The 23,987-nt window shown below is 38.6% G+C and overlaps 2 protein-coding genes across 2 annotated transcripts; both read right to left on the minus strand.

Annotated features, from left to right (window-relative positions):
- Positions 1-2,575: 2,575 nt before the first annotated feature.
- On the minus strand, positions 2,576-7,224 carry LOC149023521 (UDP-xylose transporter 1-like). Its single transcript, XM_089144070.1, is given in 10 exon segments — positions 2,576-3,016; positions 3,101-3,373; positions 3,516-3,677; positions 4,122-4,254; positions 4,375-4,442; positions 4,520-4,585; positions 4,587-4,705; positions 5,280-5,411; positions 6,834-6,860; positions 6,961-7,224. Coding segments are annotated over 8 exon segments (1,047 nt in total). The 5' UTR covers positions 5,401-5,411; positions 6,834-6,860; positions 6,961-7,224; the 3' UTR covers positions 2,576-2,911.
- Positions 7,225-8,880: 1,656 nt separating this feature from the next.
- On the minus strand, positions 8,881-23,942 carry LOC149023522 (uncharacterized). Its single transcript, XM_089144074.1, has 15 exons — positions 23,721-23,942; positions 22,694-22,861; positions 22,391-22,502; positions 22,188-22,307; positions 18,309-18,413; positions 17,970-18,053; positions 17,769-17,884; positions 17,559-17,660; positions 17,341-17,454; positions 17,196-17,252; positions 14,599-14,665; positions 14,413-14,466; positions 13,810-13,884; positions 9,869-9,904; positions 8,881-9,286 (listed from the first exon to the last, which is right to left on the minus strand). Exons 2-15 carry the CDS (start codon positions 22,711-22,713, stop codon positions 9,194-9,196), a joined length of 1,155 nt encoding a protein of 384 aa, XP_089000200.1. The 5' UTR covers positions 22,714-22,861; positions 23,721-23,942; the 3' UTR covers positions 8,881-9,193.
- Positions 23,943-23,987: the final 45 nt, after the last annotated feature.

A 23,987-nucleotide genomic window follows, 5' to 3' on the forward strand; every position in this document is an offset into this window, starting at 1 on the left:
CTCATGGGGCCACACAAATCAGCATGTGCAAGCTCCAACGCCTCAGTTGCTCTCTAGGATTGACCAATAGGGAACGACCTCTTGCTATGCTTCTTGTACAAGCATCCCTCACATATTGCCTCAAACATTTCAATTTGTGGAATACCACTCCCCATCTCCTTTTGATTCAGCAACTTTAATCCAGTTGTGTTTAGGTGACTATATCTAAGATGCAATAGTTGAGAGGCATTCTTAGACATAGTGACCATTGCATGACCTTCCAATTTGCTGAAAACTAAGGGAAACATGTGGTTTTCAATCATGTTTACTTTGGCCAAAACATGGTCAATTGCTTTTTCAATAATAGTGCAACATGTTTCATCAAATAATGTAGTAAAGCCACTAAGTAAAAGTTGTCTCACACTCAAGAGGTTGTGGGCCAACTTTGAAGCACATAGATTATTATAAATGTATTTAATTTTTTGAGAAATAGACTTTACCTCAACTAGTCCCTTTCCCTCTACTTGGATTTGCTTGTTGTTCCCCAAACTGATCACCCTTTTTTGAGTTTCATCAAGCTCTCTAAACATCTCCTTCATTCCAGTTATGTAGTTAAAGCAACCACTATCTATGAACCATACAACATTTTCTTTCCTTTCATGTTCCATTAATGCCATGAACAGAAAATCTTCTTCTATTGCTTCAATTTCCTCAGCAAACTCAGCTTGACTGCTCCTACAATTTCTTGAAAGATGTCCTCGTTTACCACAAGTGTAACATCTCCTTTGCTCCACCCAACCTTTGCCTCTACATCTACCTCTTCCTCTTGAACTTCCACATGCCCTTCCTCTACTACTATTGTTGTTTCTTCCTTCATCTTTGGTAAAGTCTTTTACTGCAAATGCTTTTTCTTCATTATTCTCTTGTGATCTGTTCAATCAATCCTTATGAGCTTACAATGACCTCATGAGTTCATCCACAATGAAGATTGACAAATCCTTTGATTCCTCAATTGCTGCAACCACATGATCGAATCTTGGAGTTTCTAAGTATCTTTGCAACAACAGTTCCATCTATGATGTTCTTTCCATAGGACTTCATGTGATTGACAACTGCTTTTGTCCTTGATAGGAAGTCCTGAACTGATTTGTTGGATTGCATTGACAGTGTCTCAAACTCCCTTCTCAATGATTGGAATTTGACAATAACAACTTTGGATTATCCTTGAAATTCAAATTTTAGAATCTCCCACGCCTCCTTTGCACTTTTTGCTGCTGAAATTTGTGAGAAAATACTTTTATGAAGTCCTTGCTGAATGAGGAAGAGAGCTTTTGCATCTTTTTTCCTATTCTCCCTCAACTTTGCTTCATCATCAATCTCATTATAGCCATCGTCAACCACCTCCCAAAGCTCTTGAGACTTGAAAAGTGTTATCATCTTGATCCTCCAGAAATCGAAATTCTCACCCTTGAAAACTGGAATCATAGACTACATTGAATTGATTCCTAAAGAGGCCATTGCTTTTCAAGTCAGAAAGAAGAACCTAGCTTTGATACCAAAATGATAGAATAAAAGAGCTTTAAGGTAGTAGAAAACAAGAATAACAATACAAATAGATGCAAAGTGATGCGTCTCTTCTTTGAATAATCCAAAAAACTACAAGTACTTAACAAGGAAAACAAGCTAATAAATAGGTAAACATAAGCAAACTAAACTCGTAAAACTCAGAACGTGATAACAACTGAAACGTGATGATATAGAACCCCCACTTAACATGGACTACTAAAAGTGGTTCTTATAATCATGGGACTTATTCAAACAACCAAGACTTCTTCTCATGGGACTTATTCAAACCACCAAGACTTCTTCTCACTAGCCGTTAGTGATTTGAATCACATTCCTAACAGAAGTATGTTGAGACATGAAGGAGTCGGAAGTTGCAGGAGCAGAGGAAGGAGAGAGATGATTTTCATTGTGAAGAAAGCTCTTACGGGTTTGTCAAAGGAGATTGATTGTATAAAAATATGTGTATGCATATAGGTCGTTCGAATGACTTGGATTTCCCATCAAGTTATGTGTCTATGATACTTGCGTCAAAGGTACTCTACCTTTGTTGAGTGTGACATAGTGCTTATATATAACTCTTTCAGCTATTTTGGTCAAGTTCTTGGCATATGCTTGGAGGCTACACTTTAATTAGGTGTTGTTGGAACAAAAAAGAAAGAAGAAGAAGGAGGAGGAAATCATCTTGTTGCCTTGTCAAGCATGTTTTGTGCCTGCGAATCCTTCAGCAATGCACACTATAAGAGATTTTTTATTGATATAAAGCATTTCTTGGTTAACTAGAAATTCATGAAATATAGATCTTCATTAAACATGCTACTCAAGGTGGAAGACAGGTTTTAAAACAGCCCTGAGCGGTTTCCTTAGGGAAATCTCAAAAAGCCAGTAGGGGCAACTAGTTGTATTTTTAAAAAAAAAAAGGGGTGGCGGAGGGGGACACGGCCGCCCTGGCCCTAGTGTGCAGGCAACTCCGCCCTGATGCTACGTACTAACGGGAGTTTGATAAGGGTATGATACATTTGTAGGGTTCCACATATGTCAACTTGAGATGATCTGGAAGAATGCATTTCGTTACCATTGAATTTGCCTCAAATTTTACAATAATGACTTCTCAATCGGCTACAACGTCTAACGACTGAGATTTGATCTCTCTGTCTCTCTCTCTCTCTATTATGGCAAAGTATGCTATTACAGATGAGGAATGGTTTACCCCAAAAAAAAGAAAAAGAAGAAAGAAAGAAAGAATTGAACTATGGGGAAAAGAGGAATAGCGAAAGCAAGTGGTGGGTGTTTATTTAAAGAATGGAAACCATTTACACTCCTGGGCAAAATAATGAGATGAAGGCTTAGGCCTTCCTCATAATAATATCTAAACTACAGAGTCCTTGGTTGATTTCTTAACTTCATGTGCTCCTTTGTCTTCAAGACCCGCGTTCTTGCTCACCAAAAGGGGTGTGGTCTCCTTATCTTTGATCTGAAACAACAATTCAATTGAAGCTCTTGAATATCAATATCCTACATGTATATAAGAGAGAGAGAGAGAGAGAGAAAGAGAGACCTGAGACAGTGTAGAGAGATCGATGACTTGTTTCTTCTTATTCTCATGGGAACAGAAGTAGGAATACAAGCCCATCCCAAACATGGCAACCAAGATGCCAATAATATTCCTGCTTGTGAAGGGATCATGTAGTAAGGTATAGCCGAAGGCAAGCACAAGGCATGTCTTTAGATGACCCAGAACTTGGTAAGTCACTGGTGATGTCTTGCCAATCACAAGAAAGGTACTGAAGTTCACAGAGACTGCAATCACGCATGAAAGGATGATGAATGCCTACACAGAGACACATACGTGACCATACCATCTGTTAATCCATGCATGCATGTGTACGTTCTAAAGTAATAATATTGTATCAAATCACAAATTAGAGGAAGCTAGCAGCTAGCAGCTAGGTTACAAGTGTTCAATAATATACCAAGACCACAGGGTTGTAACGGTAGGCAAAGACATTTTGCTTGGTGAGGCACTGATCCACAAACGGACCTGAAACAAATAGTACGGCCGCTTGAAATGGGGCTGACTGGTACAGCAACTGCGTAGATGTTACGTTCAATCTCTTCTGTATTGTGTTTGTCAGCTACATAGTTTGATCCAAATGGTTAAAGATGACCATCTATTCAAATTATTATTACAAGTTAGGGTAAAGATGGACTATAACTTGACCAGCCCTAGGGCTCATCTGTTGAGGTCTCTGAGTTATACTCAGACTTATGTTCTAATAAAGCCTATTAGATTAGTGGCCTAATGGAAGAGTTTGTCTATAAATACTAGCTGGAAGCAACCGTTCGAGTATTTCAAACTGGATACTCAGGTACGTGTAATACTTGCTTAAAACCTAAACCTAACATTATGTTCATGCTCTGGGGCTAGGCCTGTTCTTGCATTAAATGAGCCACCAGAACCCAAATCCAGATGTTGTTTTAGCCAAAGTTTCCCTTCACTCATGGTGAGGAGGGAAACTTTCAATACAACTCAAGGGATCCACTCATACATGAAAAAGCACCCAGAAAAAAAAGGATACAATTTGACCAACACAAGTAGTTGCGATCGCCAAAATAGAGAGAACTGATCCCGTTAAATTGAGTTGGAGATCAGTTATGGATGCAATGCCAACTCCAACGAGTAACAAGAAAAGAGAAAATTTTATCTTCTGGCTGCAAAACACCAAGAAAAAGAAAGAAAAGAAGAGAAGCCAAAGGTTTGGGGCCGGGGCCAAGGCGTTAGTGTGCTGGCTTGCAAGGCATCTATACCTACTCATGAATGAGATACATAACCTGAATTGCTTTTTCAAGAAGAAAGTCTCCAACAACACTGTGAATGGTATGATTGCAAGCTTTGTCATCTGCAGATCAACAACCAAATAAATAAACTTTTACCTAAATAAATAAACAGCAAAGCATGCAGATTAGTAGTACTGACCTGGTAGAAACCAATTGAGTTGAAACCAAGGCTTAGATTGAGCAGCCCTATTGACACCCCATTCAGAAATGCCAAATAGCATCACAGTCTTCATGTCGATGGACTTGTTCTCAAATACATTCAAACGGTGTGCGACGTGAAGGGTACAAAATGTAACCATCAGATGCCAACTTGTCAATGTTGTAGCTGCAATGTGGGAGTAAACAAAACACTACATTAATAAGAAACCCTTCAAAATTTATGATGACAATGGTCCAGAAGAACACAGAAAACCACCATTATATAAAGTTAATGAGGACCAATTCACTACACTGATTATTATGCTTATTTTCTCATTAGAAATCCATGTGTAGAGCTTTATTGTTGCTCCATGCTGCACTTGATTGAGGTTGGTGCATGTATCCCAGCTGGGACCTTGTCTTAAACCATTAATGGTGCAGGTCTGGCCTAGCCATGTTGCTGGAGTGTTAAAGAAGCAGGTGGTTAAGCTGTTACCATATGTTGTGGCCCAACAGGTACCAACACAATAATGATGCGTGCATAGTGCAATTCATATTATAGTTTGGTGCACATAAGGTGTTTTTGATCTTATAGAAGTCTTCTCACCTTCGCTTAGATTTTTCAACAATTCGTTTAACTCCCAAACGGTAACAAATTACAAAGTATCCTTAAGTACTTTATATTCCATGCATGAACAAAGATAATTCAAAACATTAGGTGGGAGTGGGGTAGAAAATTCAGAAATACAAAGGCAAATTACCGAATGGAAAGCCAAGATTGCTCATTAAAGCTTTGTTGCAGATGACAATGGATACTGATGAAGCCACTGAAAGAGCCAAAGCACCAATAACACCCAATTGCATGCCATGGATCTCCCCCATATTTACTCTTCCTTGATTTTGAAGACAAAATAAAAGAAAATTAATCAACTGGGATGAGATACAGTACTACATGATTAATTAATGTGAGGACTCAGACAACTTATTTTCTTTTGGTAGGAATAACTGATCAATTACTTACAAGATATGTAAATTTCGAGAATTAGATTAGAGACAATCAAAAGCAAATTATAACTTCTACTCACTTCGACATTTTGGTGACATCCAGGTATATTCTTTCTTGCGTATTCTTCACTACAGTAGTATGTCGTAATGTGGGATTAAATTCTTTTCTTTAATTTTTAGAACCCTAAATTGCCTCTTTTCACCAAGTCTATGGAGAGATTTTCTGAATTACATGCCAATGCTCCCTATTCCTTTGACATTTGATATTGTTTTTGCTATTGTAATTAAATTACAAAAACTTACTAAGGTATGTCATAACCCTCCAATATGTAACAGTGAAGGTTAAATGTCGTTAGATGTTTGTGATTAAGGAATTTGTTTTCTTCCAGAAGCTAGATTAACTACTCAAGTAGTATAAGTTGCTTAGAGCACAAACATTTAGCCTTAAATAGACTTATTGACAAATCATTAACTTTTGAAGACATTTTATATAGAATTATTCCTTAAAATAGGATTTATCTTAAGTCTGAAAAGTTTGCCTTTAAGAAGTGAAAGGTTAGTTCTTAGTTTATGGTTAATATTACTATTCTCTTAACTTTGAAAGGGGGAAAGCCTCGTTACAATAGTCGCTGCACTAGAGTTGAACTTGAGGTGAAAACAGAAAAATAGTCTTTCACAAAAAATCATTAGAATAAGATTTTATAAGAAAATCGTACACTACTCCCCTTCCCCCCCCCCCTCCCCAACCGCATACATACAAAAAAAAATCCCTCTGCTTGTGCAAAAGTCTTTGGCTCTGATTCACCCTTATTCGACGTAGCTTAAGAAAAGTTCAGTCAGTTTCTTTATTTTTTATTTTTTATTTAAATAATATTTTCATCATGATATCCAAATCCTCCTCTTTCTCATGGCATCCTCATAGTAGTTAGACCTAATTTAGAAGGGAAAAAGTAACTAAAAGGAAGACAGGTAGCTGAAGGTTGGTTGTTTTCATAATTTCATTGAAAGATTGATGTAGATAATCATTTCCTTCTCGCTCCAATGGGAGTCATGACTGTTGAAAATTTGAAACACTATTTTCTTCTTCTAAAAGAAGAAAAAAAATTACGCTATTTCCTTCTTGCTGTAAACAGATAGGAGCCAACGTATTACCCCCCAAAAAATGAAGTTCCCAAGGTTTTAGCTACAGCTATAAAGATATGAACTTGGTACACAGTTAGCACTTAAACTCTATCAATATTTGTGATAATAGTTAAAGTTTTATTCACTCCAGTGATGTAGTTTCGGAAGAATTGAGTTTTTAAAATTACCTTCAATAAAATCTACAATCTTGGACCCTGGAAACGTACAGAAAAGAAATCTCAAGTTAAAACTTCAACCAAGTTGAAACATGAAACTAAACAAAAGTAGAAGAAGGAAAAAGCTTTATAGTAATACCTTAATGGCTGGCAAAGAAGAGAGCACCTAAATGAAAGCTATGTACTCAAGATGAAAATTGCCCACCAAAGAGTTCTTGCTTGAACGAAGAGAGCGGACGTACAGACCCCAATAATATTTGTTAAGTGGGGGGAGAGAGAGTGAATGAAGAGAAGACTATATGAAGAAACACAGAGAAGCTTTAGTCATGAGGCATTGGGAGCTTGGCTTCTTGGCTTCTTGGAGAAAGCAAACTTGCCTTTGATGCCCTTTTATTTTTGAATTGACATAACAAATTGCAATTCCCTGCAAATTAAAAAGACACAATTAGGTACCCACTGGCACTTTGCAGAGACAAACGGGCCTTATCAGAGAAGTTAGGAAGGTGACATGGTCTGCTGAACATTTCCTTAGCTGGTCAGCATTTCCTTCAAGTTGGGGTATCTGGCAAAGCAAGCAAAGTTTGCCACCCGAATGTGTTTGGTAATGAAGAAACTTGAAACTCACTTAAAACCTTCCACACCCCACTTCATGTGAAGACACCGAATCAGAAACAGGTCCTTCTCAAACTCCTCCAGTTTAACTGATTCCATTGACCAGCGCATCCTCTGATTTTACACATATTTTCATCAAGAAAACCTATGGTAATCTTATTGTTTTTCCATAGCCGATAACCTAGCTAGGAGGGCTTTGCCTTTTGGGAGTGCAACTCTGCCTATTTCCACTCCGTGGATAAGGGATCTTTGTAACCTGGACTACTTCACGAGTTCTTCTCCTCAAGAAAATTATTTCTTACCAAAAAGGGACAAACATGTACCTTGCTATACTTATGGTCCTATACTCCTATGGTATCACTTTCCTTGTCTTTTCGAAAATAGAAAATGGTCACATCTCATGTATTAGACCTCATTGCAGCTCCTCCCCAGCAATCTTGCTAGATAATCTGCTATTCAATACGTCTCTTTAAAGCAATGAGAAATTTTCTATTCTATCTATTCTAAATATGGGTATAACTTCCACCATCTCTACAATATGAGCCATGGGATCTCCTTTTTACTATAATGAGTCATTACTGCTGTAGAGTCATTTTCGATCTATAATTTGTTTAACCCAGTATTATGTGCTCAGCATTTTTAATTTTTAATGTTAAAATATAGATATGTTAAAATTAGAAGGAACGAAAGCTTTGATATAGGTAGACCATAATGTATATTAGAGAAAGTAATTTTCAGACGTATACATGACAAGAAAAGGTTCATCAAAAATGTATTAGGAAACAAGAAGACAAAACAAAATGAATTTTTTTTTCTATTTATAGGATTTTCACTAATTTTTTTTTTTAAAATTCATAGAAATTATCATTTAGATTAAAATTTTGAAAACGAAACAATCGAGACATAAGAGATGGAATGAAGAAAAGAGAACCATAAAGGGGTGGGAACCGCACCTGTGGCTTCCCACCCAACCTTAAAAGCCTTGAAACCAAGAAGGTGGAGAAAATTTAATCCACATCAACCCATGGTGAGAGGAGGCCAGGAAGGAATGGATAGTTGTTGTTGTTGTTTTTTTTTTTTTTTTTAATGTTTTAAAATGAATAAAGCTACAAAAAAATGGCCGTGTTCTCTCACTCACCTCTATAATCACTGCCATTTTTCTTTTATGGGTAAGAATAGTCAAGCAGGACTCAATTTTGGTTCTTTTCACTTCATGCTCATTTGAACGACCAGATTAAAATTTACCAACTGACGCAATTCCAGTGCTGGGAAGTACAGGATCATGATTCATTTACAACATTTACAACAGTTGCATTTTATTCTCATGAGGAATGCTACCCTTGCGTCAAGCTAACACAGTAAGTCCATGTTTTAACGTTTCTCCTCCCTCCATTTAGTCTCTTTTATCCATCACCCCTCCCAATAAAAATGAAAGAAAAGGAAAAAACTGCAAGCAAGTGACTAATAAGGGACCTTATAATTGGAACTACATTGAACTCAGTCACACAAAGATTTAGTGTTGTCCAGAAACAAATATTAGCCCGAACTATGATCATATTCCTGATTTACAGACACAGTGAAATTATCTTCCCTTAGTATATGTATATCTCAATAGCTATAGGGAAAGGTTACAGTAAGGAAGAAAACTTCACCTGAAAGAACAAAAAACTAACACCCTCAGAAGGGAAAAATGAGACAATGAACGGCATTCACCAAAAAGGTGCTATACTGGAAAAATACAGAGCAATGGATGCAAGTAATTATCTCGTCCTGATCTGAGGAAAGTATGCTTCGTCAGCATGGACAAGACGATTTTGAAACTCTGCCCATTCACTTCTACATCTCTCTCTTACCTGCGGTTATTAGGAGAAAAAAATACAGGGAAAAAAATGGAAATCAATAACTTACAGTGCTGTAGCAGGGGGGGAGTGAGAGAGAGAGAGAGAGAGAGTCCACCCAAACTCCCAGCACATGCAACATCTATCACAACATTGATTTTAGATCCTCTTCCCAAAGTCCTGATAAGATCTGATTTATGTGCTATGGATATGAAGTAACATATGTAGTTACTCAACCACTCACTAAATCTGGATCACATGTCAGATATGGCTATATATAAATTAATCTTGGGTTAAAAACCAGGTATTAAACATGTTGGATGGATCTAAAACAAGGTCCAAACTTCGTGCCAGAGATAGAGATCAAATCATCCACCACTGTCTAATTTCCAGTTAGTACCCTCCCGTGCACAGAAATTTGATTAGTGTTTTGTCCAAACATATAAAGAAAAGAACACTTCAACACCCCTTCCCAAAAAATGATAATAATGATAAAAAATATAAAACAACATAGTGAAGACAGCATGAATATTGAACATCCCCCCCCCCCCCCCCCCAAAAAAAAAAAAAAAAAAAAGAGAAAAGTCTGGAACGTACCCCTTGCCATGGTGCTTTCCCATTCTCAGCCTGGCCCTACGATTTTGGAAGAAATTTCAGGTAACAAATGAAGACTTAGATCAAAACTAGGTAGATGAATATTGATGATAATAATAAAGGAAACCATTCTGTATTCCTTAACAAGATGATGACAAACAATACACAGACTTTATTGATTACCTAAAACTAATAACCAACAACACAGTTCATCCTAGACAAAGGGCATTTATGAAGTTAACTAATTCAATATTTGTTTCTTTTAGGTGCAACAAACGTGTAAGTAGCAGATCAGGAGGGGGGAAAACATTTTTTGGCACTCTCAGCCAACAAAGCCACAAATAACACAAATCAAGAGATTTTCAAGAGTCTTACAAAACAGAAGATGAGATCTTCTTAGGTTGTTCCTGGCAATATCTGCATACCTAAACCTCTTTCTCAAAAAAGGGTTTGTATGGAACAAGTTCTCTCCCGTTACCATAGTTAGTGATCCACGAGGCCAATCACGAGAAAGAAAGATATCAGTTTTGGCTCCTCTACTTGCATGAGCTCGAGGACATCATAATCACGCACATGGTAGATAGACCGGATGTCACTTTGTTATAAGGGCCTCGCATAGTATCCTAATTGGTAACGCATTAAGCTTAATCACTCCAACAAACCTCCCCCCTCCAACAAACCTCCCACCCCCTCCCTGCCACCCAAATATATATATATACTACACATACTAGGCACTGCCCATCCTCCGGGATCATCTTCAGCCACAAGGTGCAGCACCGTCACTGTCAAAATTGAAGCCACCACCTTCACCACTGCCATCAGTCTCTGATAGCCCCTATTCACAAATCCAGTAGGATTTCCTATTGTGGTGAACGGCCCTAGACAATTTTCCAAGGTTGACGATGGTGGTCTGGTCAATTTTAGTTTTGACCAGACTGTGGTTTGAGTAGTCCCCTAATTTGAACTGGCCCCCAAGTCGATTCTTGGTCCATCTACATTAGTTGGGCTGAGGTTGTTAATGCGCTGGGTTAGATCCATGGAGTTCCTTATGATATTTAATGGCCCAGTTTTCAACTTCTACAGACTGGGCCAAGTCCTTCATCTGGCCCAGTGTAGTAGGCCAAACTATCCTATCAGCCCTTAAGTCATCTTCTAACACAACCCTAATTGCCCTTCTAAACCACCTTTCTTCTCAAGTTCTGTATCCACCACGAGCTTCCCAGACCTCTCACCGTAGGCTGCAGGTGTGCCAATTTGCATCTGCCGAAGCCCTTGAGGTCACCTCAGTGAATGGTCTCCAGCGCGATGAAGGATCCCCTGCACTCTCTTCTCTTCACAGTTCAATGAAGGCTTCGGTGTTCTCATTACCCTCTCCTCTGTCATTTCTGACGCTGATGAATCCACTTCGAGGGCCTTCCCATGCAGCAAGTAAGCTCTAATCTCCTCCCTGAACCCCTAGTTGTGTTTATCCTCCCTTTCCATGTAACACACTTGGGATTCTAGTTTGCAATCCATTGCCGATACCTGACCACGCAACCCATGCATCCATGAATTGATTTCATCGCCATTTGCCTTTTAACCATCCCCTGGATCGTGCACTCTGATACTAGTTGATCAGAACCCTCTGATCGATCAAGCAAAATATGAAAGAAGAAGAAACATATAAAAGATAACTCTGGTTTTGATGGTGCTACTCACCCCCTATAGTATAAGCTGCCCCTCAGCCAAAGGCTGCCCTAGAACTCTCATAAAAAAAGGGATACCTCTCCTCACATTTCAACCCCCCCCCCCTGTTTGGTCCTCCAAGTGGCCTGCTGGGCCTATCATACTTTCATTGGAAACTTCCAAATTCCTTCAACAAGATGTCCAATGGTCAAGTTAAAATGGATTACAACCACATCCTCAGGCTAAAAGAAAAAATTATTATCAATCATGCACTTTAGATATTTGTTGCACTACTAATTACAATTTCAGTATTCCATCATCACCAGTGAAACAGGTCCCAATACCTCCACCAAATGGAAGCCTAAGGCCAAGGAAACCCCTAGCTTGCTGGTCAGCAGCTAGGGTTGCTGCCTGCCCAGCAGCACTATAGTAATCTAATAGCATACCATAGCTTTTATTAAGTTTAAGAAATTTCTGATATGAGCAAGGACAGTTGTAATAATTCCACCCAACTCCTAAGTCAAGGATAGTTTAGTCCTAAAGTCTTCTATTAGTTCAGTCTTCTAATGTGATACATAAGAGCAACCACTGTTGGGAGAGGGTCCTTGTACAGGTCAGATTATAAACCAAGCTTTAATGAAATTAGCACCTCAACTATAACACTATAAATTGTTCCAACCTCCCTCCCTCCTTCTTTTTCTTTCCTTCATTGATGGGAGAGGTTACAACCTGATTAATGAGATCTCTCCCAGCTTTGCTTCAACTCTGAATGTTTCACTAATTAAAGTTCTCAGAATAGTGCCAGCTTTGGTAAGGTACCTCTTAATTCGAGGGTTCTTGTTGAAGATACAGTGAGATCCTATTCTTGGTTGATGGCTTCACCTACAGAGGTACTCCAATACCTTGATAGCAGCCTACAAGGCTCCCCCATCCAACTACCTAGCAGCCAGCACCCCCATCCCCCCTTTCTTTCCCCAGGTACCTACAGGCAAGGTACGAAATTTCAGCAATAAGTCAGGTTTTGATGGTTGCAGAAACCACCGAAACCCCGACATATCGCCAAAGTTTTGGCGACATTTGACTTGGGTTTCAGTGGGATTCCTATACTTAATAATTGATTCAAAAGAGACAAGACAAGGTTGAGAAAATTATACACACTCCTACATCAAGCCACATTTAAAGAAGAAACACCACACATCCTCTCGCTTTCTTCAAACTTTATGGCAGACACTCAAGTGGCTAGTTGGCGGAAAGCTGAGAAAGAACAAGAGAGGGGTGGGTGAGTCGAAGCCTCGAAGGATGCATTTTGTCAGAACTTTCATTTATAATCGGCGAAAAATCGCCAAAATATCGCGAGATTTCAACAAAAAACATTTTTTTGCCCACAATTGGTAAAAGTCGTATCGCTGCCCTTTTGTATTGCCAGCTTCCGAAACGGCAATATTTTGCCGACTTTTCCTACCTTGCCTATAGGGTTACTATTCTTGGTTAGATTGGAATAGATTTGGCTATCAATCTTGGGTGTCCAGGGAAGTCCAAAAATTCACCAATAACAAAGCAATAGTGTGATGCTAATTAGATTGCTTTTAGATGCCTGAAATATTTAATTATATTTTAGGCCATGGATTTTTTTTTTTTTTTTTGGGGGGGGTGTGATGGAGTTTAGATACGGGAAACCCCACCCGGCCGCCACCCCCCCCCCCGCCCCTGCCCCTTCTTGTTTGGTTGTGGGCGGGGGCGGGGGTCCGGCGCCCCTTCTTTCTCCTTCGTCGGCGCGGTTTTGTGGGGTGTTCCGTCCTCCTCTCCCTCCCGTCCCCCCCCCCTTCGTTGCCTCCTCCCCCCTCCCGTGTTGTTGTCGCGGGGTGCTTTGGTGTTCTTCTCGGCCCTCTTTGTCCCCCGTTCCCCTCTTGCCCCCTCGTCGGTGGTGGTTTTGGGCTCGCCGGCTGTGGGCTGCCGGCGGGTGCCCGTCTTGGGTGCGCCCGGTTCGGTTTGTCTCCCCTTGTTGGTCGTGCCTGGGCCGGGGCCTGGTCCCCTTTTGGTTGGTGTTGTCTGTTTTCTTTGTTCTTTCCTTGTTTTCCGCGTTGTCCGCCCCCGGCCGCTTGTTCATGAATTTGATTGTTGCTCCCGGTGTAAATACACATAGGTATTTTGCTTCTTTTAGGTTAGAGTTATCTTACTTTCCCATCCAATCATTATTGGACAAAAACTTCAACCATCTTAAAAAATTTCACAAAGATTTTCAACAAATACATCATGAATTCATTAAGAAGGCGTTTTACCTGGTTCCCTAGGGAAGGTATTACTTGATGAACAATCCATTGTGAATCAACCACACCAATCTTCTCATGTGCAGGCTGTAAAACAACAACAACCAATTGAATGAGTAATGAATTTTAAAAAAGGAACTATTGACTACTGAACCAATATTACAATAAATATGTTGGAAATGTATGATGGAATACAGTAAAACACAGTGGCGGAATAGAGGTTGAGAAGAAAAAAATTGGATTCTTAATATGGAAAAATGAAAAATGGCGCTAATCGATGGACAATGGCATTCAAATCCACCATACAATCCATCAATGCTTATTTGAGTGATTTGGATTCTCATTTGGATCATAAACTAAATCAGATTGATTCCTCAGTGATTTACAAAGCATGCAGTCTCTTAAGTAAGTTGTTTTTATCTTTGTTCATAACACCACAAAAGATTCAACATGTATAACATCTAGATTGTGTCCTTTTCTTTCTTTCTTTCTTTCTTCTTCTTCTTCTTCTTTTTCTCAAATGGGTGAGCGATCGGCAATTTCATAAAATTGCCAATGAAATGAACACATGTATTCAACCAAAAGGGGAAATGGTAAGGAGAAGAGAACTCTGACCTCAACACATCTTCTTAGTGCAAAGTCCAGTCCCCATCCATGTACCAAATCATTCTACAAGTACATATGATGAAATAAAAATTAGTCGGCCCCCATATTGCAAAGCATTCAGTGGAACAATTCATGCAACATAGGCGCCAAAACCTAAGCAGTGATGCATTTGATTCCTAAAGAATTAACTCATACCTGAATCATATGCCACACACAACGCCAAGCTTTCCGTGAAAAAACAGGGGCCATAATTTCCACAAACCTGTTAAAACAAAAAAAAAGTTGTAGACCACAAATGTGAAGAAAACACAAATATTTAAGGGGTTAAGATTGATTTTCTTTTTTCCGGGCAGGGGGTTGAATAGGGACTTAGAGTTTATAATGCAGCAGTTGACTGGTGACCAAGCAGGCCAACAGTAACCACGGCCCTTTTATAATCGAACCAGATCTAATTATTTTCGATCAGCAATGTAGACCTTATTTCGAGTGGTTGAGGGGTCCATTTGAGAGGTGGTTTTAGAGTTAGGATGATATGTGGATAGGAGGAAGACTGATTTGAACTTCAGCCTCAATAGAAGACTACTAAAAAATTGCAGGTTAGTTGAGGGAATTTAGGAGTCTACGGTCAACAGCCTTCTAGGGTCCAGATGGCGCTGAAATTTTATGGGAATAGAGGGAAAATAGGGGCTGTGTTCCCCCTAAAGGAGGACTTAAACCGATCGAGTTTATGTCATGAAATCTGCAGTTGCAAGTTTACTGAAGGTTTAACCTAAATCTGAAACCAAAAATTACAGGAAGGGGTAAAGGAAGGTCCAAGACCTTGGGAAGAATGAAGGATGAAGATTCCCTGCCTAGGCCCCTGACCTACTTGGTGAACCGATAGAACACTGCTTAAAAGCTCTTGTTGAGGTGGTTGACTCCTGCCTAAGTGCCAGACTTGCTTGGCTGTCAATGGAGAGGCTGGCCCAGCAGACCCAAGAAGGATGAAAAGGTCTCTGACCAGTTTCTAATCCCACAATTTACCCTAAATCAGAAATCTTTCAATTAATTTTTCTCTGTCTATTTTATTCTTGCCTCAAGAGGGTATTCATAAAATGGCTAACAGCCTTAAAATAGAGCCCTTTTTGGACTGAAAATAGTAATAAAAGAGTCGTAAACTAAGTCTAAGATAATATCTCACCTAATCTTAACTACCACCCCACCTTCTTTTAAGGAGTTCTAAAACAAATAAATAAGCACAACCGTCCCTTTTTTTAAAGAATTTCTAAATTAACTAAAACTTCTACTTAACTACATAAATTAAATGAAGAAGAAAAAGAAAAAAGAAAGAAAAAAAAACTTTACTACCCTCTCTTAAATTGGACCAATTAATAAACCAAGTATGGAATTTTCGTACTCAACTCATGAACCTATGTTTGAGGTCCGCTATGTTGGCTGATTACAAGGGGCACCCAACCGATGAAGTGCAACCACATACCTATCAACCCTAGGTTGTTTTCTGAGGGGAAAAGCTCTTCTTTGGTGCTGCCGCTCAAGCATAACCACAGGTTTCGAATTATTTAGTCTAGCAGATCAAATGCAGATGATTCTTATTTTAGGGCAGAGGGGCACTTGGAGGAAGTGATGCAGTGGAAGTCTGAAGGGATGGTTCCACAACTTGCAGCCCCTCTGGAGTCTTGAAGGGAGAAGATACTCAGGGCTTTGGCAGCCTAGGGAAAATTCACTAGGAGATAACAAAGAAAATAACAGTAAGACAATGATTCCTACGGTCTTAGATTTGATTTTGACAGGTCACGGTATCTGGGACTATGACATTATGATAACATAATTTAAAACATAAAGAGAAAGTGATTAATTAAGGGCAACAAATGTTACAGGACTGTTTGTTTAAAATGGAAGTGGCACATTCTAAAGGTTGAATATGTCTAACAAAATGAAAAGTACAAGGAAAATGCAACACAGGTTGATGCAGAAGTATCCAGAGAAGAGTTCCTATAGTTTATTTGATAAATGGTGTACTAGTTTTGGATTTTGGGAGCAATGTAATGTATTATCGAAAATTGACTTTCTTTTCAATCTACTTCGGAAGGTCAAAAACTCTTAGTGCAATTTTGGTGCCATTTGATATCCTATCTGACAAGAACAGGATCTTGTGGGAAGATTCCAAATTAAATAAAGTTATAGTCCTTGTTAAAGCGTCAATCATGTGGCCAGGATCATTGTTGTAAACCATCTGAATTGACAGGAGTCTTGTTTTGGTTGTATCTTAAAGAAATGGTTTTAATATGTTTAAGAAACTAGTAAAGAACCTGTCAGAGTCAATGACTGTAAATTTATTTGGAAGTCTACTAAAGACTTCCTATAAAAAAATCATTCTCTTGTAGAGAATTAGCTGTCTGGTTATTGATTATGTGAGGCATTGTAAACAGAATATTTTGTGTGCAAAGGTTAAGCTTTTGGATATGAACAAAGAAATGATTCCCTTTCGAGTTTGATGGTCATACCCAATCTTTGTCAGTGGTTAACAAGCTCCTATCTGTTTCCTCAACTCTATTTCTGGTTCTATCTGGGCCCACTACCCTGCATGTTTTGTGAATCTACTGGCATCACAAATACAGTGAAATTGGGTGTTCAAACTTCAAATCCACAAAAAAGAGGTTGTATTCTACCTTTTCCTACTTCATTTATCCAACTTCCATTTCTTTAAGAACCCCATGAAAGATCCTAAATGAAACTATCTAGATCAATTAATCATGTAGAAATAACAAAAATAATGAGGGGAGAGAGCATACGCTGCACATGGAGGAAGATGTGGGTCAGTACACCAGCCTGGCTTCTCTAATGTTTCCCTGCCATAATTAAGATGTCACAATTGCAAATTGTAGAGAAATACTCCCAAAAGATTGGAAGACACAATATATTAGCTTTAAATCTTACTTGTGAACTTCACTGTCATCCCTTCTCTTAGTCATCTGCCAAGTAAGTCCATTTTTAGGCTCAAGTCCAGGTTGAGAGATCTCTAGACCATGTTTCTTTACCAACTTTAGGTACCTGGTATAGTTGCAATAAGTATAAATATTATGTATGCACGTAGAGATACTATAATTTATCAATTTTCAAGGAGTTTCACTAATAAAGAAACATAAAGCACTCACTTCTCTGCATTGAAGTGCTCAACACCAAGGTCTTCATCCCAGATAAAGATGTAATCATAAGCTGCAACTATATCTGGATGCAAAAATCGTTTTGCATACCACCTAAAAAAGAGGAAATCACTGGTAAATTATTGTGCAAAGTTTGTTGCCCTATGAAAGGTCTGCAATAACAAACACCCCCCCCCTCCATTTTATACTAAAGCTTAGTACCATTTTGTTTGCTTGCTAACACTAACATGAATCGCACGCCGTGACCACTCAAATTGATCCCATTCACTTGTCCGACCATCATAGTGAAAAAGCAGAATAGTAAAATCTTCAGAAAACTACGAAGGAGAGCAAAAACATAAATCTCATTGCATTTTGCAAATAAACACACAAGAAAGACAACAATCTGGAGATCCATATAACCTTCTTAATAGCTGCATTGATGTTATTCCACTGATCAAATCCAACTGTGAATGTGACCAAATACTTTGGCTTACTTTTCAGGTCCTGCAAGTAAAACAGTATAAGACTGCCAATCACAAGAAGACTGCCCTACTAAAGACAAAAATTATGCAACAACAATAAATAGAAGCCTAAACGATAAAACCTTGAAGAGATTGCTTCCAACCATTTTAAAAAAGGGGCAGACAACAGACCCATGTGTGCACATATTTTAAAATAAAGGATAAAAACACAGAGGGATGCTGGGAGAAGGCGATAAGCAACTTAAGAAAAATTGGTCCACTGGAGAAGTAACAATACCTCACTGGGATCTCCCCATAATCTTCGCAAATAGAAATCTGACTCAGACACAACAATCCCAGGAGGTAACAACTTTGCACCACGAGGATTTGATGGAACATATATCTGATAAAAGTCAATATGGCATGAGAATGTTAGCAAACACAAATAAACTATTTACATGTGCTCTTTTTTCTTTATTCCTTTCGAAGTTTTTTTTTTTTTTTTTTGGGGGGGGGGGGGAGGGGGTGGTTTAGGGGGCTTGGGTTGCTGCAACTCTTCGATTGACTACAAACACAAAACAAAGAGGTAGATCCAGGCAGCATTTAGCTGTTCCTGCTTGTTGTACCTTGGTCAATATGGGATGGCATGCTATAGTCTTTCAAAACAACGTTTTATTTTTGATACGTAAAATTATTGAAAGAGGAAGCATACTAGGAAAGGTCATAAGAAATACCTCTAAAAAAAATAAAAATAAAAAGGATATACAATTTTAATGAATAGAGAGAGCTGAAATTCCACCATACATCAACATAACTAGATGCCGGTTGAACCAACTCATTTTTAGTTTTTGTAACAATCTCATCTACAGTTCCCCTGGCATGTCAGAGAACTCTGGCTTCTTTCTTTTCATGTGCTCAAAACTGAAACCAGAATGAACTTCTAGAATATGAAGGCTGCAACCATGAAGTTCACCCTCTTCAAAAAGGCAGCAGTTTTTCAAACAAAAAATGCATTAGCAGCAATGTTAGCTACCCATGATATCGCACGACACCTCTTACCATGTAAGGAAACATGGTTAACAGATTCTATCTCAAGGCACAAAAAGCAACAATATGAAAGGCAGTGACACATTGGGACCAGATTATCTATGGTGTAAAATTCTGTTCATACTGGCTGTCCCCAAAAAAAAAAAAATTTACTTACTTTGAAACCCTTTCACTCAATGATGCACTTGCTCCAGCCAGGACAGACAAACATGGTCCACTTTGGAGGCCTGAACCAAGAAATGGTCCCATTTCCCTTTTTATATAGAAGTTGTAAAAAACAAAAATGGCAGATTAAAGCTAATGTTTTGAGTTCCCATTGCTGCCTGAGTGGTGTTTTTGCATGTGGTTTCTCCTCCCCCCCCCCCCCTCAAGAACAAAAAGCAACAGGGGCCACTGAGATCTCCTCCAAGACTATTTCTTCTCTCAAAGTGGCCATCCATCAACTTCATCAAAGTCACATTCTCCTTCCTTCCCAGTTAACATTTTCTGTCCCAATTTTTTAGGTTTTTTTTTTCTTCCTTACGAGACTGTTTTACCATAGGGATAAAGGTAGTGAATTTTTCCAATTACAATTGGTTGCATCAAGGATCAGACATAAGCCCTTCTGTTTGCCCTTGTCATGGATAACCAAGGCACACAAGATGACTTCCTTGTAGTTTGCCTTTTTGGGGATGATCTTGTTTTGGTGGATCATTGGAGCTATGCAGATTAACCTTGGAATCAATAAGGTCCAATGATAAGTAGAAATAAGATGGATACATGGTATTTAACCTTAGCTACAAAGGACAGATACAAAGTGGCCACATCAAATACCTGGGTTCCAACATAAATAAAGAAGGTGACAAAAGATGATGTACCCCAGCGAGTGCAAGAAGTGGAGAGGTGCATCTAGAGTGTTGTAAGGTTAACATATTTCTTTGAAGTCTAAGGGGAAATTTTATAGGACCTCATGCCACCAGCTATGATGTATAATGGGGGATTTTAGGCAGTTATGAAGTGTCACAATAAACTATGTGTAGTGTAGATAGAGATAAAGAACATTGAGATGGATGTTTGGAAAACCTAGGAAGAGAAAAGAAATGAATGATCGTATTAGAGGTGGTTTCGGAGTAGGTCCTTTCGTTAAGTAGAGAGAGTCGTAGGAGGTGTAGTGATCGTGGGTTTGATACACTCCCATAAGAGACTAATATGGTCGGAAGCAAGTAAGTTACACTTCCTCCGAACTTCCAAAACAGAAACTGTGGGTGAGATACAAAACTGAGAGCAACTGAAGGCCTTGGAAACTTTCTTATCCCTTTGATGTGAATTGGAAAAGATAACATAATATTACCAAAAATAATTGATTCTAGTATCCACCATTTCAACATGTTTTGAGGTTTTAAAGTGGTCAAATCACATACCGAAAGATATTTAGGGGGAAAAAGTGGAAATGTTGCAATATCTTTATTTGCTCTACTTTACTAGATAGGCAAAAGAGGGGTGGGTCTTGATACAACAATAAAGTTGCTACATTATGACCGACGGGTCACAGGTTTTTGTAGAATCTCTGTGAAAGCAGGGGTAAGGCCAATCACCCTGACTCTAAAGTCATAGCAATCCCATGCATTTCTGATCAACCATCTTTGTCTTCAGCATACTTCGATTTCGATCTCCCAAACACAGCATGATATGTCTCAAAATTGATTATCCTCTCAAAATCAGTTATCCATTCTTGATACTTGAATCCTTACCCACACCCACAGAAACAAGATTTTATTGGGCACCTGCTGGGAGAAAAGTGTACATCTGACATGAGATATACATTAACATACAGTTACCTCCATCATAAACAAAAAAGCACCCCTCCCCCCCCCCCCCCCCCCCCCAAAAAATAAAATGTAAACAAAACAATTTCTCCCATCATAAGGCAGAACATCCTCTAGGGAGTCCCAGTTCTCTTGGTTACAGACTGCAGAGTGCTTTGTCTCTTTGAATCAGCTATGCTAGCTTCCTAGGAAAGTCAGAATTTGTTGACACCCATCTAATAACCACAAATAAATCACCTTCAATAATAAGATGAGTCCTGGGGTGTATGGAAAGTATTGAAGGAACCCTCTAGTCTCTACAATAGCTTTGACTTCAGTAGTATCAAAATCCTCCTTTCAAATGGGGCAAAAGAAACTACCAGTACATGCATACACGAGCATGAAGAGATGAGCTGGTATAATTGACATAGACTAATCTGACTGAGAGATTGATCTGGAAGCAGGATTATGAACTCTCTATATTTGCCAATGGCTCCTCTATTGAAGCCATTATCTAGCTTCCAACATCTTGCAAGTAAACATCACCAATATCTTGACCTTGACACTAAGACACAACTACAAGCTATAACAGTATACAGCCATATATGTCATCTGAATCCTTTCCTTTGAAAAATCCCTCCATCATCATCCACAATAGCCGTTTAACAAATGAAACCATTCCTTTCAGTAAGCAGAACTTTTGTACTCTATATATTTGCCAGTATGCTCCAATTGAAGCCATTATCTAGCTTCAACATTCTTGCAAGAAAACGAAACCAAAATCTGACTTTGAGACAGAGATACCACCACAACCTATAATGGTATTCAGCCATCATAACAGTCATCCTTGCTGAATCCTTTCCTTTGAACAATCCCTCTCACAAAAGCCACTTAACAAATGAAACACATTCCTACTATTATTTGACCATAAACTTTATAAACACATCTTCCTTTCTTCTATCATCTGAATCTTGTCTAGATTTCCATTCAGCAAACTTCAACACAATCATAGGACATCCCTATTTGTCCCAAACCAACTAAATAGACCATGTTTGAATATTATCAGCCCATGCAAGAGGAGAAGAGACGTTTATACCACATGAATATGAGTATTACCATAAAGAGTATGAGATTGAAATGACAGCTTTCTTTCCTTCTTAGAGAAAAGATAGCACTAGTTGTATATATAAATTAACATCAGAATTGACCAGCAAACTATGGTTATACCATTTGGTTGAATTCACAGTTATAGTTTGAGTGGATCACTGATATTTTAAAGTGGTCAAAAAAGTAATGCAAAACAACAGAACTTCAGAATATCACCTAAAACCCAGAAAGGCAAGTACCTTTGGAATATAATCTGATCCATTAGTTGCAGAGGATTTGGTCCTATCAAAATCAGTTTTAGGATCTCTGCCAGTTCTACTGCCATCAGTGGATGACAAAAGGCCAGAACGTAGGCTAATCTGCAAGATTTCAAAACTCAGAAACCTCATTCTGATTTTAAAAATAAAATGTGTAAAAATTAAGAGTCGCCATGGGAACGCACCTTAGTAACTGAAACAGATTGGAAGGAAATACCAATAACAAAACCAAATACTATTGCCAGAATAGTTGTCATAGTAGATCTGGCATTGTCATTTGATTTTTTTGGAATTCCGCTGAAAACCAGAAACAAGAACCAGTTCAACAATCTATATGAAAACCCCAAATCAGTATGAGAAGCACATTTTAAGAGTTAGGGCTGGACTATTACAAAATAAAATTAGATGCAGTTAAGCATATCACATGAAAACAGTGGCAGCACTAGCTGTAAATATTCAGATAAAGAACATTTAAATTATACACAAACCTGCGAATGTTAGTTCCCATGTTTGTAATGCCCCTCAACTCAAAAGTCACATGTCCAGTGACAGACACTGGAATGTTGAAACAAGCCCTTAGACAATCTTGGAACCAAATGCACCTGTCTTCAACAATATGTTGCTCCACGTCCTAAAAAGTGTTTTCAATTTTAGCTCTGCAGACAGAAAACAAAAAACCAAATGATAAGGTGTTGTTCTCCATATATCTATAGAAAATGTTCAACTATATTTGTCTGTGCATTGTTTCTTCTGGGCTCATAAAATGGGAATGAGGCTCGGTTCTCTTTCAAATCAATTTTCACACTACCGTTCACAACTAGAAGAGATAAGGGAAAGAAAGACTCAAGAAATATGCTCCAGTTTCTAAAAAGCATTACATAAACTGAGCTTACTTCACAGACAAAACCATTTAATAAAAAGGGGAAGCAAGATTCAATGCCTTAGGACGGTCCAAAGAGAAGAAATACAAACTTACAACAGAGTCAGAAATGCATTAGTCAACATTCAATGAACAAATACAAGGATACTTCTGGTACATTAGTTCCGCAAGTGGGCTCGGGTGATTACGCCAACCCCCTCCCAGATTGAGAGTTTTAAGAGATCAAAGAAGGGAAAGACTCCCTGTTCATTAGTTCGTTAGAAATTTGAATGCTGCCAAGCAACACTGAAGTTAAACTTTCATTGGCATCAAGAAGAGGTCTATAACTTGATTTGTTAATCTGCAACAAGATTTAATAACAAGTAGGGTTTTACAGCTTCAATGGAACTCCGGGAATGTCCAGAGGCATCCTATTTAGCGTTGGATATCGATTACACTATGATAAACAAAACCAGACGCCTTAGATGCTTAGGAAATCATCCACGGAACAAAGATCAAATCAGTCCCATTCACACAAATTATTGATTCAAGAGTCACAGGGTGTCCACAGAATTCAACAACTCAGGATTACAGGACAAATAAAAGCTCATATGAAACTCGTATATGAGTACAAAATTCAAGATAGGAAAGAAAACCTTGGATTCGACGAAACCTGCGGTGAATTGAATTAAAGAAGAGACAAACTTCGTGAATCGTACTGGTGGACCAAGAAAGACAGTTCTGAGCTCGAAAACTGTCACCAACGACGACTCTTCCCTGCCTATTTAAAAGACGACGACGAACTCGCTTTTCCAGTTATCACGAAAAAATTGAAGTTCTGTAAAACTCTGTGCCAAACTGAATCTAAGTGGCCCCAAGAATATAGCATGAAAAATGGACCGGTTTCACAACTGAATTATTCA

This window comes from Hakea prostrata, chromosome 2 (assembly GCF_041222555.1).
Source record: "Hakea prostrata isolate BN-2017 chromosome 2, UWA_Hpros_2, whole genome shotgun sequence".
NCBI lineage: Eukaryota > Viridiplantae > Streptophyta > Magnoliopsida > Proteales > Proteaceae > Hakea > Hakea prostrata.

Excerpts from the sequence above, each read along its gene's own strand:
- LOC149023522 (XM_089144074.1), bottom strand. The coding sequence starts at position 22,713 with ATGGGAACTAACATTCGCAG. Across the intron at positions 18,054-18,308 it reads TATGGGGAGATCCCAGTGAG|GACCTGAAAAGTAAGCCAAA; the intron begins GTATTGTTACTT and ends TTTTACTTGCAG. Across the intron at positions 17,661-17,768 it reads GTTAGCAAGCAAACAAAATG|GTGGTATGCAAAACGATTTT; the intron begins GTACTAAGCTTT and ends CCTCTTTTTTAG.